At 50.0% G+C, this 14,963-nt stretch overlaps 2 protein-coding genes across 2 annotated transcripts; one reads left to right on the top strand and one right to left on the bottom strand.

Moving 5' to 3' along the window:
• Positions 1–23: 23 nt before the first annotated feature.
• Positions 24–4,204, bottom strand: UFM1 (ubiquitin fold modifier 1). Its single transcript, XM_020780118.3, has 6 exons — positions 4,067–4,204; positions 3,908–3,964; positions 2,709–2,766; positions 2,467–2,506; positions 1,751–1,783; positions 24–1,256 (listed from the first exon to the last, which is right to left on the bottom strand). Coding segments are annotated over exons 1-6 (258 nt in total). The 5' UTR covers positions 4,069–4,204; the 3' UTR covers positions 24–1,188.
• A 45-nt stretch (positions 4,205–4,249) lies between these two features.
• Positions 4,250–13,226, top strand: POLB (DNA polymerase beta). Its single transcript, XM_072979096.2, has 14 exons — positions 4,250–4,382; positions 4,996–5,053; positions 5,685–5,751; positions 5,986–6,060; positions 6,559–6,617; positions 6,865–6,914; positions 8,077–8,128; positions 9,203–9,257; positions 9,363–9,435; positions 9,886–9,956; positions 10,589–10,675; positions 11,829–11,893; positions 12,373–12,512; positions 12,831–13,226. The coding sequence occupies exons 1-14, from the start codon at positions 4,322–4,324 to the stop codon at positions 12,923–12,925; spliced, it is 1,008 nt and encodes a 335-aa protein (XP_072835197.1). The 5' UTR covers positions 4,250–4,321; the 3' UTR covers positions 12,926–13,226.
• Positions 13,227–14,963: the final 1,737 nt, after the last annotated feature.

Genomic DNA, 14,963 nt, shown 5'->3' with positions numbered 1-14,963 from the left:
CCAGACAAGAGTACAGACACGACTTTTCAGGAATCTTCAGTGCTGGACATGTTTATTTGGCTCCAAAAATACAGGTGAGTAGTTCAACACCATTCCTGTTAGCACTAGAAGTTCCATTGTGCCACAGTCTTTCCTTGATGACAGGAATCAGAGAGACTGAGGATTGGCCGCATGCTTTTACCAGACTGACGCTGGGTTTTACACACAACTTTGTAAGTTTAGGTAGAGAAATGAAACCAGTGATAGAAAGAATCTGAGCTCAGCACACCCAGATTTAATGATGGGTGCAAATGAGTTTGGCCCATAATACTTCTGGGATTTACATACACTCTTGTTTCCAAATCCATTCCTATAGATCTTCCTTCCTTCTATCTGCTCTCTTAAGGCATCAATAAACAGACTTCTAGCTTTGTATTATCAGACCTGGTGACCTCAAAAATACAAAGTTAAATGTATTCCTTGTTAAAAATGCATGCCATCTGAAAAAGCACACACCTATGATTTCTGTGGGCCAAGACTGGCATGATTAAGATGCAGACACCACTTGCAACATTTCTCCATACATAAACTGTACAGTCTTCAAATGAATATTTTTGGAATGTAGTACGGAATTCCTAATACAGCTGCATGTCCCCAAAAAGTGTGAACTGAAATATATCAAACTCAGAACTGTCATGTGATGAACACAATTATAAAACTGCTGGTTTTTTTTCATCACAAGTAGATAACATACATTCTTAAACGCATGATCAAATTGTCTTGCGTTAGACTTGGATCTAATCTACACACGATGAGTACAAACATGCAGGGAGAGCACATAGGCAGGTTTCCTTATTCACTGCGACAGAAGATAAAGCTCCACACAAAAACCCCATGGATGGGGCACTAGCATTTGCTCCATCTAAGTGAAAAGGGGAGCTTTGCGCACCAACCAAAGGTTCCACACTTGAATGGGAGCAAACAGTATGTTAGCAATGGACTCCCTTCACATCTTCTTTGACAAGGAACTCCAGCCTGTCTGAAGGCAATGTTTTTTCTTGGTGTGACCGGTAGCAGATAAGGATTTCATAAAGAAATAAATAAATGCAGGGCACTCTGCAATGGGGGTGATGGCTGTAGGTGAAGAAGCTTACAGTTCTTTTTGTCTGCTATTTACGGTTATCTAGTTCCACGTTGACTCCATGCATGTCAGCATCTCCCAACACGATCTCTGGGAATAAGCCGTAATTCTGAACCATGCTTCAGGAAAACATTTCCTAGCAAGAGAAAAGGGGACATTGTTACCTAAGAGTATACATACACAACACTAGGGGGATTGTGCTTACTTTTTTAAGGCAAAAAGGTTCATAAGACTTTAGAGTACCTGACAATTGGGGAAGAAATCTCCTTTGGTCTGAAGGGCCACAGAAGAAAAAACACATTAACACTCATTCCCTCTATTAGGGCCCTCTGGACATTCTCTCATCCAGCAGAGCGGTGGACTGAAAACATGCAGATACACTTAAGAGGCTTTCTGGGAAAGCAAACCGATGAAGTGCCTGAGCTTGCCCTCCTAAAGGAAGTTGGGAGAGGCAGCTTTAACAATGCCACCACGAAGCCCTTTACAAATGTTACAAGATGGCAAAACCTGTTATTTCTTACTGTGGTAACAGATTAACATAAATCAGGATTTCACCTTGAGCTGTTTGTAGGTGATCTGTAGCAAACGTTCTTTCAATAATATTGTACTAAAACCTCTGTCCTTACTTACCTGCTGTCTGTGCAGGATTTATTCCTATTCCATCTAGGGGGAAACATAAGCAAGTTAATTCACACACAGAAATTTTGATTAACCTTTCCCCTCACTGATCAGTGTGCCTGAAGCTGTCTCAGAGAAGTCAACTGTTAACTACAGAAAGCCTAAACAATATCCACAGGGAGCCTCTCTCCTTAACTCCTGTGATATGTACAAAGGAGCACGGCCCTCTGTGGTTCCATTAACAGCAAGGACCAGCCAAGTTTCTGGATCATGCTCCTTGCTGCTAAACCTTTCAGGCAGCTTTTTACATCTTGTACCCAGTAACAGCCAAACATCGCTCTTGTAACCTTTTTGCTTTAAACCACGCCAAGCCAATGAATCAACTACTGACTTGGAGGTGTGGCAAGCCCTTGGAGCCATCTTCCTTTCCTTCTTAATGAAGCTCTGATAAACGGAAAGCTCCAAAACTGATGGAGGATTTCTTCCTTCTCAGCCATCTGAATCTCTCCAGAAAAAGGGAAGCCAAAGGCAATGCTATGATTAGCCAGCTGCTTTCTACTCCTGGCTGTTGCCTTCACAGAGGCTTAAAATGCTGGTGATATTTTGATGTACCTGCTGCTGGTACATCTAGAATGGAGGGCAGGGAGGGAGATGCTCAGCAAATGCCTGACCCCCTACCTTTTAATCTGGCTCAGGATTTATTAAGTTATGGTACCAAAGACACTCACCATTTGTTATGATGGCACTTGTAGCTGCAGGGACTTTGAACTACGGGGGGAAAAGCATAAAACAATATTTTAAAAAAAACCACAATATCTGAGCAGTCCTTCTCCCAGTATGCCTTATACAAAAAGACTATCAGTATGATTCTGCTTTTCTTAGAAAACAAATTTCTACCTAGAAAAAAAACATTACATATTTTAGGTGAACAAATGCAATCATGGGTATAGCGTTTGGAAATAAAACTCACTTCTTCTGCAGCAAATTTCAAGACAGCAGTGAAAGGTGTACTCTCAGGGACACTTAATCTACAGGAAATCACAATTAAAGCATTAGTTCCCTAACAGAAAGAAATGTGACCATGTCGCCATGAATTACTAGCTTTCTCTTAACACATTCTACAAAGATAGCACTAAGCCTAAAACATTGACCTACAGAGGACTAGTGTTTGCCCTTCTTCATGACCCGTCCCACTTACGTGCCATTAAAAATAAAAGGCAGCCTCATCCAATGCCAACCAGGAACCAACTCCGTTGAAGCCTGAAGTGGTCAAGCCATGCTCCTCAGCGCTTCAGGAAAGGAGGTGATTCTGGCTGCATTACTGCTGCAAGTCAAGTGCATGACATTTGCAAAGCATCACAGGCCGTGTGAAATTCAGCCATGGTCCCGCCTCCCCTCCCCACACTGGAATAGTAGGAAAAACCTCTTAAAATGAACCAGAGATCACTTTAAACATGTTGTGGCTGAGGGAGGACTGCGGTGTCACGCCATGGCTTTAGTTTCCCAGTTTGCTTTGGACAGCTTGAGAAGGCTACTTTTGGGGGGGGGGGGGGGCAGCTCCTTTGCTGCCTGGGCAGTGAGGTGGGGGTGGCTGCAATCCAAGAGCACCCCGAGGGAAGAGGCAGCCACGTCGATTTCTTGTACCAAACACCAGAAGAGGAAGTTTTGATTTAGGGGATGATGCCTCTGAAAGTGCGGGGCTGGACACCCCAGAAGTTGCTGACGAGGATCTTCTTTCGGGGCAGGAGAGGGACTGAGCCCAGAAGGGACACTCCTGCAGCTGTTTTAATGCTCAGAGAGATTTTCCAGCCCTTCCACCCAGGGGATAAAAACCAAGGCTTAAAGAAAAAAAAATCAATTTAAATTTTAAAAAATCCGACGTTAATATTTAAGTCATTTAAAAAGTTCGATATTTAAATCGTAAAAATAATCCCATTTTTTATTTACTTTAAATGGGATTTAAATCAAAACCACCCTGCCCTCCACCGGCTCCTGGGACCCTTTTCCTAGGGCGTTGCCTGGCAATTCAAAACCGGACGTGACGTCACCGTGCTGCCCCCCCCTCCCCTCCACCCCACCGCACTCCCTCCTAGGGGAGACGTGTCACACGGGCCCGCGCATGCGCCCTAGGCAGAGCCACTGCCGTGCTTCGGCCAGGGCAAGACTCACACTTTGTAAGGCAGCCGCGGGTCGGAGGTGAGCGTGACCTTGAAGGTGACCTTCGCCCTGCCGGGGGGGGGGAAGGAGACAAAGCGCGGTTAGCACCCGGGCCGAAGAAACGCGACCCGAAACGGTCGAGGAGGGCGAGGCGGCCGCCCGCATACTCACATCGTCTCCTGTCGCCGGGGAGGCTCCTTGGCGCATGCGCGGGTGCCCTTTCCGGGCGCTCCCACGAGCTACGAAAGTGTAGAGAACATCCGTGTTGTCTGAATAGGCGACTTCCGGGTTGCCGTTGGCGAAAGGACCCCGTCCTCTCTCTCCGGAGCGCTCGTCGGGCCGGGGAGTTGCCATGACAGCGGCGCTTGGCGGAAGCGGAACCCAGCCCCTCCGACCGGAAGCGGCCGCGGCCGGCCCGGATCCGCCATGAGCAAGCGCAAGGCGCCGCAGGAGAACCCCAACGAGGGGATCACGGACTTCCTCAGCGGTGGGTCGGGCGGGGGAGGGGGCTCCGAGGGAGGGAGGGAGGGAGGGAGGGGGGACGCGGGGCACGCTCCCGAACCCTCACGGGCCTCGCTCCCTTCCCCTTCGGCGCCTCCCTGCAGAGCTCGATTCCTTGAATCTCCCCCCCCCCCCCAGAAGCAGGACACGAGAAGGAGACACGTAACGGGGGGGGGGAGGGGAGGAAGAAACGGGGGGGGGGGGCAGGATGTCCAGCAGAAACAATAAGCCCTGATAGGAAAGCACCGGAGCCTGGCAGCCTGAGAGGAGGAGGTTCCTCTGGAGGGCTTCCTGACAAGGGGGGCGTTCGCCTCGGACATCAGTGGTTCTTCACCTTTGTTACTCGGACGCTTTTGAACTGCAACTCCCAGAAACCCCAGTCAGGGCAGCTGGTGGTGAAGGCTTCTGGGAGTTGCAGTCCAAAAACTTCTGAGTAACCCAAGGTTAAGAACCCCTGTTGCCAGTCCATCGGTCCAGTGGTTCTGGGAGAAAGAGGGAAGGGCCAGGCTGTGCCTCCTGTCGCCGGACTCTTTCCTAGTCCTCGTGCCTCTGCCAGTTGATGTTAATTGCTACCGTTGAAATGGGTTCTCTCTTTTCAGAACTGGCCAATTACGAGAGGAATGTGAATAGAGCCATTCACAAGTACAATGCCTACAGGTAAAAGCTGCATGTGGGGGAACCGTATGCTTTGGTTGGAATCCCTCCAGGAATTATTGTAGACAGTTCAACAAGAGCCTCGCACACCTGTTATTTTGCAATGATTTGCCGTACAGCGTCTTGTTTTACTCTGAAACAAGCTTGTGAAATCTGTAAGACAGGCAGCACGCTGGTAACATTTATTGTATGTGATGTGACTGTTCTCAGGAATTGAAGTTTTTCTTTCTTGTAAGATGCAGGCTGGAAAGATGGCCCCTGCAAGCACTACCAGGCACTCTTAGGGTGAACTCTGTGTGCTGATAAATGTGTGCCCAGTCTTGCTTTCGGGCCAAGTCAGGATGTTTACAGAACTGTTTTTAGCAGTTTTCACAGGACGCTGCTGTATTTTGAGTCAGATCTTTAACCCAATCTAGCCCAGCATCATTAGCATGGCTTGGCAGCACATCCTCAGGACTGCATGCAAGATTCTTTCCTGGAGATGGCAGGGATTGAATCCTTCTGGAATGTGCACTACCACTGAACCATAGTGAGAAACCTGCTTAAGAGTGCATGCTTCCAGAGGGAGCAGTCTGAGTGGATTGTGCAGCTGGACTCTAGACTCAGGGGGGTTTTTTTTAATTGCTTTATGCAGGAAAGCAGCTTCTGTGATATCCAAGTATCCAACCAAGATAAAAAGTGGGGCTGAAGCAAAGAAACTAGTAAGTCTGGATGAAGGAAGGATGTGTGGTTCTCTTTTTCAAGTCTATCATATGATAAAAGTTCTTTTTTAACTTCTGTGGTTTGGTTGTCTACCTCAGATCTGACTTAACCTCTCCAAGTTAAAGCAATTTTTAGCATAAAAGGAGGAGGTTATGCATTTTAAGAGCTATTTTATATAATATTTGCACATTGAGCTCTCTTGGATTTGATCACATGTCATGTATGTTTTTCAGGATGGTGTGGGAGCTAAAATTGCTGAAAAGATAGATGAGTTTTTATCTACTGGGAAACTACGCAAGCTGGAAAAGGTAAGTCTGTGGGTATTGTAAGTTCATTTTGCATAGATGAGCATGTTTGAATTGGCAAGTCAAATACTAAAAATACAACTGTTTCTGTGGAAGACTGAATACGCAGTTGACAGTTATGATATCTGCTTCAATGTCTCTCTTCCCCAATCAGTCTATCGGAAGCCGTCTTCTTACACATGTTGAGCCAAAACATCTACTTGGCTTACTGCTGTTTCTACTGACAGGAGGTGGGGATGTCCAGATTTCCAGATGTCCATTCCTGCACATGGCCCTTGGGCCCTGAAAATCAGGCTTCTGAGCTCATTGTTGTTTCTTCTTGTGCTCTCCCACACTGTTGTGTAGGGGAGTGGGAGTGGGAGAGAGTAGCTCTTTCTGTCTGTTAACTCATGTGCAACACCCAGTGTTTCTCAGCCAGAGACCATCTTTGTCTGATGTGTATATGTGAACTTCACAGTGCGGTCTTGCAGGCATGTGATTCTGTCCTCCCTTCCTCGCTAGATTCGACAAGATGATACCAGCTCTTCTATCAATTTCCTGACCAGAGTGACTGGCATAGGGTAAGGGTATGGGCATTTTAAGAACAAGACTGACTCCATGATTGTTGGGCTGGAGACCTCTCTGAACTTTCCTCCCCCTTGGAGTGCTGTGGCTTTCATCCTCTTCTCTGGTTACTTATCCTATTTCTTCCTGAAATACTTGTGCTGTTTACGCCTGGACATCAGCTGGATCTGGATTAAGTGGCTGAAGGAAAGCTGGCCTCGGGTTCTGTCCCACCTGGTGACCCACTGCCTTGTTGTTTTTCAGTCCTGCTGCTGCCAGGAAATTCGTGGAGGAAGGAATTAAGACTCTAGAAGGTAAGTCCTCCATGAATTGCCTCTTAAGTGGGGAGGGTACAAGTGGTTCATTGGCTGGCAGCCACACAAATTGCTTCCATGTTTCTTACCCCTTTGCAAAGGTCCAGTTGGGGAGACTTGTCAACTAAGGCTCATCCCCTCAAAGCTGTTGCCCAGTGTTTCGCCAGTGCTGGACATTTTAGAAGTCTGCGCCAGCTCATCTCCTGGCCTTGGTTTTTTGGAAGCCTTTGGGAACAAGTGGGCGTGGCCCAATCCTCTTTTTTTAAAAATGTTCTTCCTCTTAAGAATTCTTGTTTTGTTAAATAGCATTGACCCAGGCATGCTGTGTTTGTCTACAGCCCCAGTGAGAAAGAGAGCTTGGTGAAAGTACATGGCCCTCCTCATCGTAAATTCATGCCATTCTGATTATGCCAGACTCACTTCCTTGTTTCTCCTCGTCCCTCCGCACATTATTTTGCTTACCTAATTTTTATTTACACACAGAGAGATACATTGAGTCATTGAATGAGTGCCTCCATTGTTCCAAGGTGATTCCTCACTCAAAGGTGTCCTTTGCTGCCCAAAGTCCAACCAGAGGGTGCCCCCGGTGAAGTCCTCCTCTATGTGTGTGTGTGGGGGGGGGGGGGGGCTCTTCTCTGGAACTCCCCTTTGGAGGGGGAACGGCTGGCTAGCTTTTTCTTCGGCCTCCAAGAGACACTTCTTGATTTTTCCAAAAGGAAGGTTCCATTTCTGGGGCCTGCTCTTTGTGCAGCTCACATGGAGTATATCTCCCCGCCCGCCCCCGCCTCTTCTGTTGGTTGGACTTAAGTAGCTCAAATGGATTGGGGGGGGGGTTAATTATTTTTTAGAGATTGTAGGACAGGTATAGATCTTTATGGCAGTGTCCTGTCTTGAAAAAGAATACACATGGCCAAAATGTTGGCTAGGAGCATGCTTTTGAAAGCCTGCATGAGAGCACATTGTGTTACATGGTGGAATATGTGATCTGACAGAGAAACCAAGCTAGGGCTGTGATACCAACCCCTCCTTTTCATTTTTTTTTCTGAACGAGAGAAAGATCAAAGCCCTAAACCTAACCCAAAAAGGGCAAGCCATAGGACTGCCTCCCTGGTGCCAGCTTAAGAAACCCTTCGCCAATTCCTGCCTCTGCTTCTCCTTCCAGATCTAAAGAAAAATGAGCATAAACTGAACCATCATCAGCGAATTGGATTGAAGTAAGACCTGGGTGCTTTGTTCGTGGAAGATTTTGGTTTAGGCATTTGTCCTTACTTGAGTACATGTTTTCCTAGAAATAGAAGTATCACTTAAAGACTGCTTCGATGAGCAAAACTGGGCCAATGTTTAGTTTGCTACTAATGTGGAATTCCACCTCACTGAATTTTTTTTTTAAAAATGGTCAGCTGTTTCTGTGACCTTCCAGTGTCAATAAGCATTTATCATAACCTTAAAGGATGTTCCTTGAAATACTGTGATACCAAATTTCTTGTGCAATTATCCGGTCTAATTAAGTAAATGATCCCTGCTGTACAGGCAAGGTTACTGCTGAATTAGTCCCCCACCTGAGGCAGTAAAAGCTCTGTAGAATAAGCCAACGGGTTGTCTAAGAGTAAGTGAGGTTCTCCCCCCCTCCCCCCAACCAGTAGATTAAAGGGCTTTTATCAGTTTGCTGCCAGACTTGTCCAGTTCCACCAGGGAAGTGTCTCGGGCTGGGATTTGCTGCAGGATCTCCTGGAGTTGCCCCACCCTTGACTGGATGACCAGAGAGGAGCCTCAGAGGCACTCGGGGCGGCCTTTGAATTCAACTTAAGGATGCCCTCGGTTGCCATGTTGTTTCTGAATGTGGATTTCAGTGGCATTTTCTTCAGAATAGGGACGTGGTGGCGCTGTGGGCTAAACCGCAGAAGCCTGTGCTGCAGGGTCAGAAGATCCGGCAGTTGTAAGATCGAATCCACGCAACGGAATGAGCACCCGTCGCTTGTCCCAGCTCCCGCCAACCTAGCGGTTCGAAAGCATGCAAATGCGAGTAGATAAATAGGGACCACCTCGGTGGGAAGGTAAACAGTGTTCCGTGTCTAAATCACACTGGCCATGTGACCACGGAAGATTGTCTTCAGACAAAACGCTGGCTCTATGGCTTGAAGAGCGGGATGAGCGCCGCCCCGTAGAGTCGGACACGACTGGACAAAAATTGTCAAGGGGAACCTTTACCTTTACCTTTTTTTCTTCAGAATAAATGTGCCGAGAGTTACAACCACTGCTCCTTTTTTTCTTTTATAAACAATGGGTAGATACTTTGAAGATTTTGAGAAAAGAATTCCTCGGGAAGAAATGTTGGAGATGCAGGTGAGAAAAGATGTCGGCGCTTTCTCCCTCACTCTGAGGGAAAAGCCATGAAGTTAGCAACAGAGAGGGGACCGTCTTTAACGTTATTTGTTTTCTCTGCCCCAGGAAATTGTATTACGTGAGGTAAAGGAAGTGGACCCCAGATACATTGCTACTGTGTGTGGCAGTTTCCGTCGAGGTTGGTATTCCTGGCCGGCTGTCCCGCTGTCGTGACCCACCGGCTCTGTGGGTGGTTCAGATTCTTATGGCTAGAAATGTAAGGTCGGGTCTGCTGGGAAGGTCTCTGTGCTGCTCCCTTGGGAGTCTCTTGGGACCTTGAACGTTTTTGGTTTATACAGACTCCGATTCCAAAAGTAAGGAGAGAGGAGGAAAGCAGGAGGCAGAAGTCAGGACATCCCCTTGTGCTTTATTCTGTTCTCCTATTTACGTCTGTTGCTGGACATCCCAGCCTGAGCTCAGCCCTTTGACGGCAGACAGCGCTGTCGATAAGCTTTCAAAACCAAGGCAGGATTCAGTTGTGGAGGCAGGAAACGTGAAGGCAGTCTGTCATGCAGGGTGTATCGTTCTGAACGTGCAAACGGAGTTTCCAGAGCAGCGCTCACTGTCTCTTTCTACTCTGTTCTGAAAGGTGCAGAATCCAGTGGGGACATGGATATCCTCCTGACTCATCCAGACTTCACGTCGGAGTCCTCCAAGCAGGTGAGTGCTCTTTCCGGAGCGTGCTGCTCCGTGCAGCAGACATCCGTGGACTTGGAAAGGGGCCCAGCGGTTTGGGGCTGGGCTGGGCCGGCACCTGGAACTGTGCACTTGGGCTCACCTGCTCCAGCCTCGTCAGGAGGGTGGGAACAGGGACCAAAACATGGATAGGGGAGGGCATTTGACATGGATGCCATAATCACAAGATGAGTCTGAACAAAAAGGAATTGTTTTAAGTGGTAAAATTGGGAAAGTACAACAATAAGAATGAGGAGGAGAGCGAAAATGGAGATGGAGTATGAAGCCTCACTAGACCAGTGGTTCTTAACCTTGGGTTACTCAGGTGTTTTGAACTGCAACTCCCAGAAACCCCAGCCAGCACAGCTGGCGGTGAAGGCTTCTGGGAGTTGCAGTCCAAAAACGCCTGAGTAACCCAAGGTTAAGAACCACTGCACTAGACAACCTGGATGTCCTTGAAAAGGTTGTTTACAAGGCAACCTGCCTCCCTCCATAGTCTGTACAAGGGAAGAAGCCGTTTTTGTTCCTCTCAGGTGCAGCTCAAGCCTCCCCTGTTTGAATTTTGAGGCACGTTTTGTTTCCTTCTCGGTTGTGACCCATGTTTTTTGCTTCCAAAGCCAAAGCTTTTGCATCAAATTGTGGAGCAGCTGGAAAAGATCCACTTTGTGACTGACACGCTATCCAAGGGGGACACCAAGTTCATGGTGAGTGTTCTCGTGGCCGGTCTCAGTTGTGCAGGAGACCCCGTGGGTGGGAGGAGGAGCAGGCTCCGGTCTCTGCTCTTTCTCTCCCTAGCCGCCCTCCTCTGAGGTGGAGGCGGCTTGAACCGCCTCGTGCCCAGATGCCTTTCTTCCATGAGAAGCCTGGGGAGGGCCCACGGGCCCACCCCCACCCTTTTCCTACCCCCACCCTTTTCCTACTCACCCCAGAGGGGAGTTATTCCATTAAAACTTTCCTGCAGGATCCACCGAGTAGGCAGGCTGGCACCTCTCTGGCTACAGGGAAATCGAGGTTTGGTCTTTCAGCAAAAGGCTCTCTGCCAGCAGGCGGAGGCTTAACGCTCCCTTTCGTGTGGGTTTTATCACAAAATGCAAGCAGAAACATCCTTTGGAGCAAAATCCGCACCTTCTCTACTATGGAGAGGTTTCGCTGAGCTTCCTCTCTACTTTTATGTGTCTGTGGCAGACGTCTGGTCTCATGGGCTGGATGGGCGGTGTCACCGTCACTCTTCCCAGGCCCTTTCCATCCGTAGATGTAGGTCAGCATCAGCCACCAAGTCATTGGGTCGCTCCAGTTGGGGTGAGCAGGTTGCCTTCAGCCCCGCCTCTCATCACCACCAGGGGGTTTTCTTCCAGAATTTCCGTTTAGTCTTCACCCCTGCCCATGTTTCTTCTGGCAGGAAAAACATGCACACAGTTTTGCTGTTTTGCTGTTGTAACTTTAATACAAGTTTGTTACTGCGCTGGTTCTTGCTTGCTTCGCCTGCTGTTCTGAGGCCATTCACTGCCTGTTTGCATGGGGGATGGGGGCCCGGCTTGGGCCAAGGACCCTGGGAGAGATGGGCATGGCTGCCTCCCCAGGGCACCCGGAGAGGAAGTAGAGCTGCTGCCACAGCGTGTCTCCTAATCCACCTCCCAGACAAGAGGCCTGGAAGCCTCCTGTGTAAACTGCACGCTTCTTCATGCTCCAGAGGCGAGGCCAGGTGCCAGCTTCTGGCTCCTTTGAAGTCCCAAAGTGGCAGAAGTGTAGACAGCGGATTTCTTTGCAGATAGATGCTGTTGAGGAGCCGTGTGCTTGACGGAAGCTCTGGTGAGTCCTCTTTAACATTTGCTTTGTCTTGTTTTCATCCCCTTCTAGGGAGTATGTCGACTCCCCAGCAAAGAGGGGGGAACCGATTACCCTTATAGGAGAATTGATATCCGGTGAGTCTTAAGCAGGACGGGGGATGCCTCCAGTGGGGCATTAAGTAGAGGCTGCTGGGATTGGAGGGGCTCGGAAAAGAGGGACGGGACACATCCAGAGAGTCACCCGTCAGCCTGAAATGGAATCAGCCCCAGGAGAGCGGGAGAAGGAGAAAGTCAAAGAGGCCAGCGGCGGGCCGAGTTAGGAGCAGGAGGAGGAGGAGGAGGGGCACGGTGATCTCGTGGGCTCCCTTCGACAGGCCACGCTGCCTCCTCTCTGGTGCTTGCCAAGGCTGGTGGCATTTTGACCTCAGCTGCCAGGTTTCTTTAGCAGGCACCAGAACTGTGTCCTCATCTCATGTTAGCTGGGACGTTGGCGACCGCAGTCCTAGAGAGGTCGGGGGCTTCCTCGATTGAAAGGGGTGAGGTGGGAGAGCAGGGCCTTCGCTTCTGCACATCCCTCTCTCCCAAAGCTCATCCCTTTCTTGTCGACGCTCTAGGTTGATTCCCAAGGACCAGTATTACTGCGGAGTCCTGTACTTCACGGGAAGTGACATCTTTAACAAGAACATGCGGGCCCACGCCTTGGAGATGGGCTTCACCCTCAACGAGTACACCATCCGGCCTTTGGGTGTCACAGGTGAGTCGGCGGCCTTCGCCCTCCAGTTTGTGTTCAAGGAGGAGGAGGAAGAAGAGGGTATTTTTCTGCCCGATGCCACAACTCTTATGAGACTCCTAGGTCCAAAAAGGCAGATAAATCTCTCTAGGGCAAGACTAGAAAAAGGGTGTGTTTGTGTGTGTGTAGAGCAGGGTGGATTACTGTCCTCACCTTCACTGCCTGTCCGCCGCTTGGTCCCCTTGGAGTACAGGCAGAGTGGCCTCCCCACCCCCACCCCCACCCCCGAGAGTGGTTGCCTCCTGGGCCACTGAGGCAGCCCCTGTGGCCTTGTGTTTGCAGGGGTTGCTGGGGAGCCTCTCCCTGTCGACAGCGAGAAGGACATCTTTGACTACATCCAGTGGAAGTATCGGGAGCCGAAAGAGCGGAGCGAGTAGCTGCCTGGCTCAGCCCAGGCCTTTTCTGGGACCGAAGTGTCGGCCACTTGGCCAGGGGTTGTAATTTATTGCCCTTGTGGAAGGTCTGGGGGAGGGAGGGAGGGAGCGAGCGAGCGAGAACTGTTTTTAAACACCTTCGGAAGCAAGTATAAGCTGTGATAATTAAAGCACTCACTGGTGTGGGTTTGTAGGTGTTAAAAAAAAACAGCTTTAATAACGGCTATGATTTATCTTTGTTTTAACATGCCATGTTACTGGGAATCTGAAATAAATGTTGCAAAGAGAGGTCCAAGACCTTTTACTAGCATCGTCCACTTCCTTGCCCCAGCAGAGTTCTACCTAATGGTCCAGCAGCCTAAGCAGCTGCTCGCAAAGGGAGCGACGCGACGGAGCTGCCCTGTGGAATAGTCCGACTGTTGCTGTCAGTCTGGGAAGAATGAAGTCTCTCCACCTGAAAGCAGGTCCTCAGGTCCCCACCCCCAGAGAAGAGGAAAGTCCCAGAAAGTGTGAGGGGCTGTGACGATGTTGCCCCTGTTGCTGCCGGGGGCAGGCCTAGAACCTCTCGTCTAAAAAAGCAGGAGAGCGGATGTTGGCCAGAGAGTAGAAGCCTCTTCCTGACAGTGACAGTAGGTGGGCTACAGAGACAGCCACCTCTCTCTCTGGAAGTCTTCAAGAACACAGGCTAGGGGGTGGCCTGCTGGATGCATGTGTGTGCACGCGCACACAACCAGGAGCCCTACAGGAGGAGCTGGCCCTGGTGACCTCTCAAGACCACCTCTTGAACGGGCTCCAGCCCCTTGGAGGAAGCTGTGTCTGGCGAAAAGCTGCTTTTGCCACTATCCCCCCCCCCCCAGTTCTCCTCCTGCCCTCGGGAGCGACCACACTCTCTCCTGTGTGGGTAGGCTGCTTTGCCTTCTCCTGGGGCAATTTCTTCTGGAGTCCCAGGAGACCCCCCTCCCCCCCCGGACAAGGAGAGAGGACAAAGGGCAGCTGCCGACACCTGCGTGTCTTGTACACAATGCACTTTTTAATACAAAACCAAAGATGCTGGATGCCATACCAGCCTCCTCCCCTTTTCTAGACTTCATAGATGCTCCTTTCAAAGTGGGCAGAGTGGTGTTCCGGGACCACAGCTCCCCCTCAGCCGACTAACCCAGTCAGGGAGGTGCCAGACCTCCTTCCCCCTGAAATGAAGACGGGGGGGGGGGGAGAGAGCAGCAGGGGGAGTAAGGGGTGGTCATGGACCTTTCAGGTTGGGACAAGAGTTCCCATCCTAAAAGTGTTGCATGTTTAAAAGGTCCCGGGTTCAGCCCCCCAAGGATCGCTGACAGGAACTCTTGGACGGCAGGTCGTGGTCCGTCTTCTCTTTTTATTTCCCCCCTTCCCTGCCCCCCCCCACATCACTTCCAGCTTAACGAACGGAGCAATAGAACTCTCAAAACCTTGTGCGCTCTTTGAGCAAAGTCCTGCCGCCCCAGTGTGGCCGGCGTTTTCCTAGACACCAGCACACATTTCTCTTTTCTAGGCTGAGTCAGGTCTCTCTCTTTCAGACCGCATGGCTCCCTCCTTTAAGAACACCAAGCAGGTCCCCCCGGTCAGGGCTGCTCATGCGGGGGGGGGGGGAAGAGCAGCCGTCCCACTTCCGCCTCCTCGCTGCTTCTGAAGAGAGTGAAGTGTGCGTCATCGAGTCTGGGGAGAGCGGCCTGGGAATGGCTGCCAGGGCTGGGCGCCTTTGGCATTATGTGCAGGGGTGTGTGTGCTCTTGATCCACCGAAAGTTCTGGCCACCTCAGAAAGGTGAGGAGGGCCTCGCAACCACCATGAAAGCCACCTTCCCCTCAGATGAGCCTGTGCGGAGAAGCAGGATCCTTTAAAATGAATGCCTTGAGAAACCATTCCTCACCCCACCCATTATCCCAGGCCTGTCCCTGCCCCTGTTTAGAGGGACGTCAATCCTGCAAGGATGCCGGCTGGGAGAGGAGGCCGTGGCTTGGTGGTCCCGTGGCCAAGAGTGGGAGCTGAAGAGTCTAGAAAAGGGA

The sequence above is a fragment of the Pogona vitticeps genome, chromosome 8 (genome assembly GCF_051106095.1).
Source record: "Pogona vitticeps strain Pit_001003342236 chromosome 8, PviZW2.1, whole genome shotgun sequence".
NCBI classification, from domain to species: domain Eukaryota; kingdom Metazoa; phylum Chordata; class Lepidosauria; order Squamata; family Agamidae; genus Pogona; species Pogona vitticeps.
Note: the sequence above shows the minus strand (reverse complement) of the source record. Positions and strands in the feature narration are given on the sequence as shown.

What these genes read in the sequence shown, in the direction of transcription:
- UFM1 (XM_020780118.3), bottom strand. An exon ending in AAGTGCCATCATAACAAATG is followed by an intron (nt 1,784 to 2,466) that starts GTGAGTGTCTTT and finishes GTTTCCCCCTAG; the next exon opens with ATGGAATAGGAATAAATCCT. An exon ending in AAATCCTGCACAGACAGCAG is followed by an intron (nt 1,257 to 1,750) that starts GTAAGTAAGGAC and finishes TTCTCTTGCTAG; the next exon opens with GAAATGTTTTCCTGAAGCAT.
- POLB (XM_072979096.2), top strand. Translation starts at nt 4,322, where the DNA reads ATGAGCAAGCGCAAGGCGCCGCAGGAGAACCCCAACGAGGGGATCACG. An exon ending in CACAAGTACAATGCCTACAG is followed by an intron (nt 5,054 to 5,684) that starts GTAAAAGCTGCA and finishes TGCTTTATGCAG; the next exon opens with GAAAGCAGCTTCTGTGATAT. An exon ending in GTGTGGCAGTTTCCGTCGAG is followed by an intron (nt 9,436 to 9,885) that starts GTTGGTATTCCT and finishes CTGTTCTGAAAG; the next exon opens with GTGCAGAATCCAGTGGGGAC.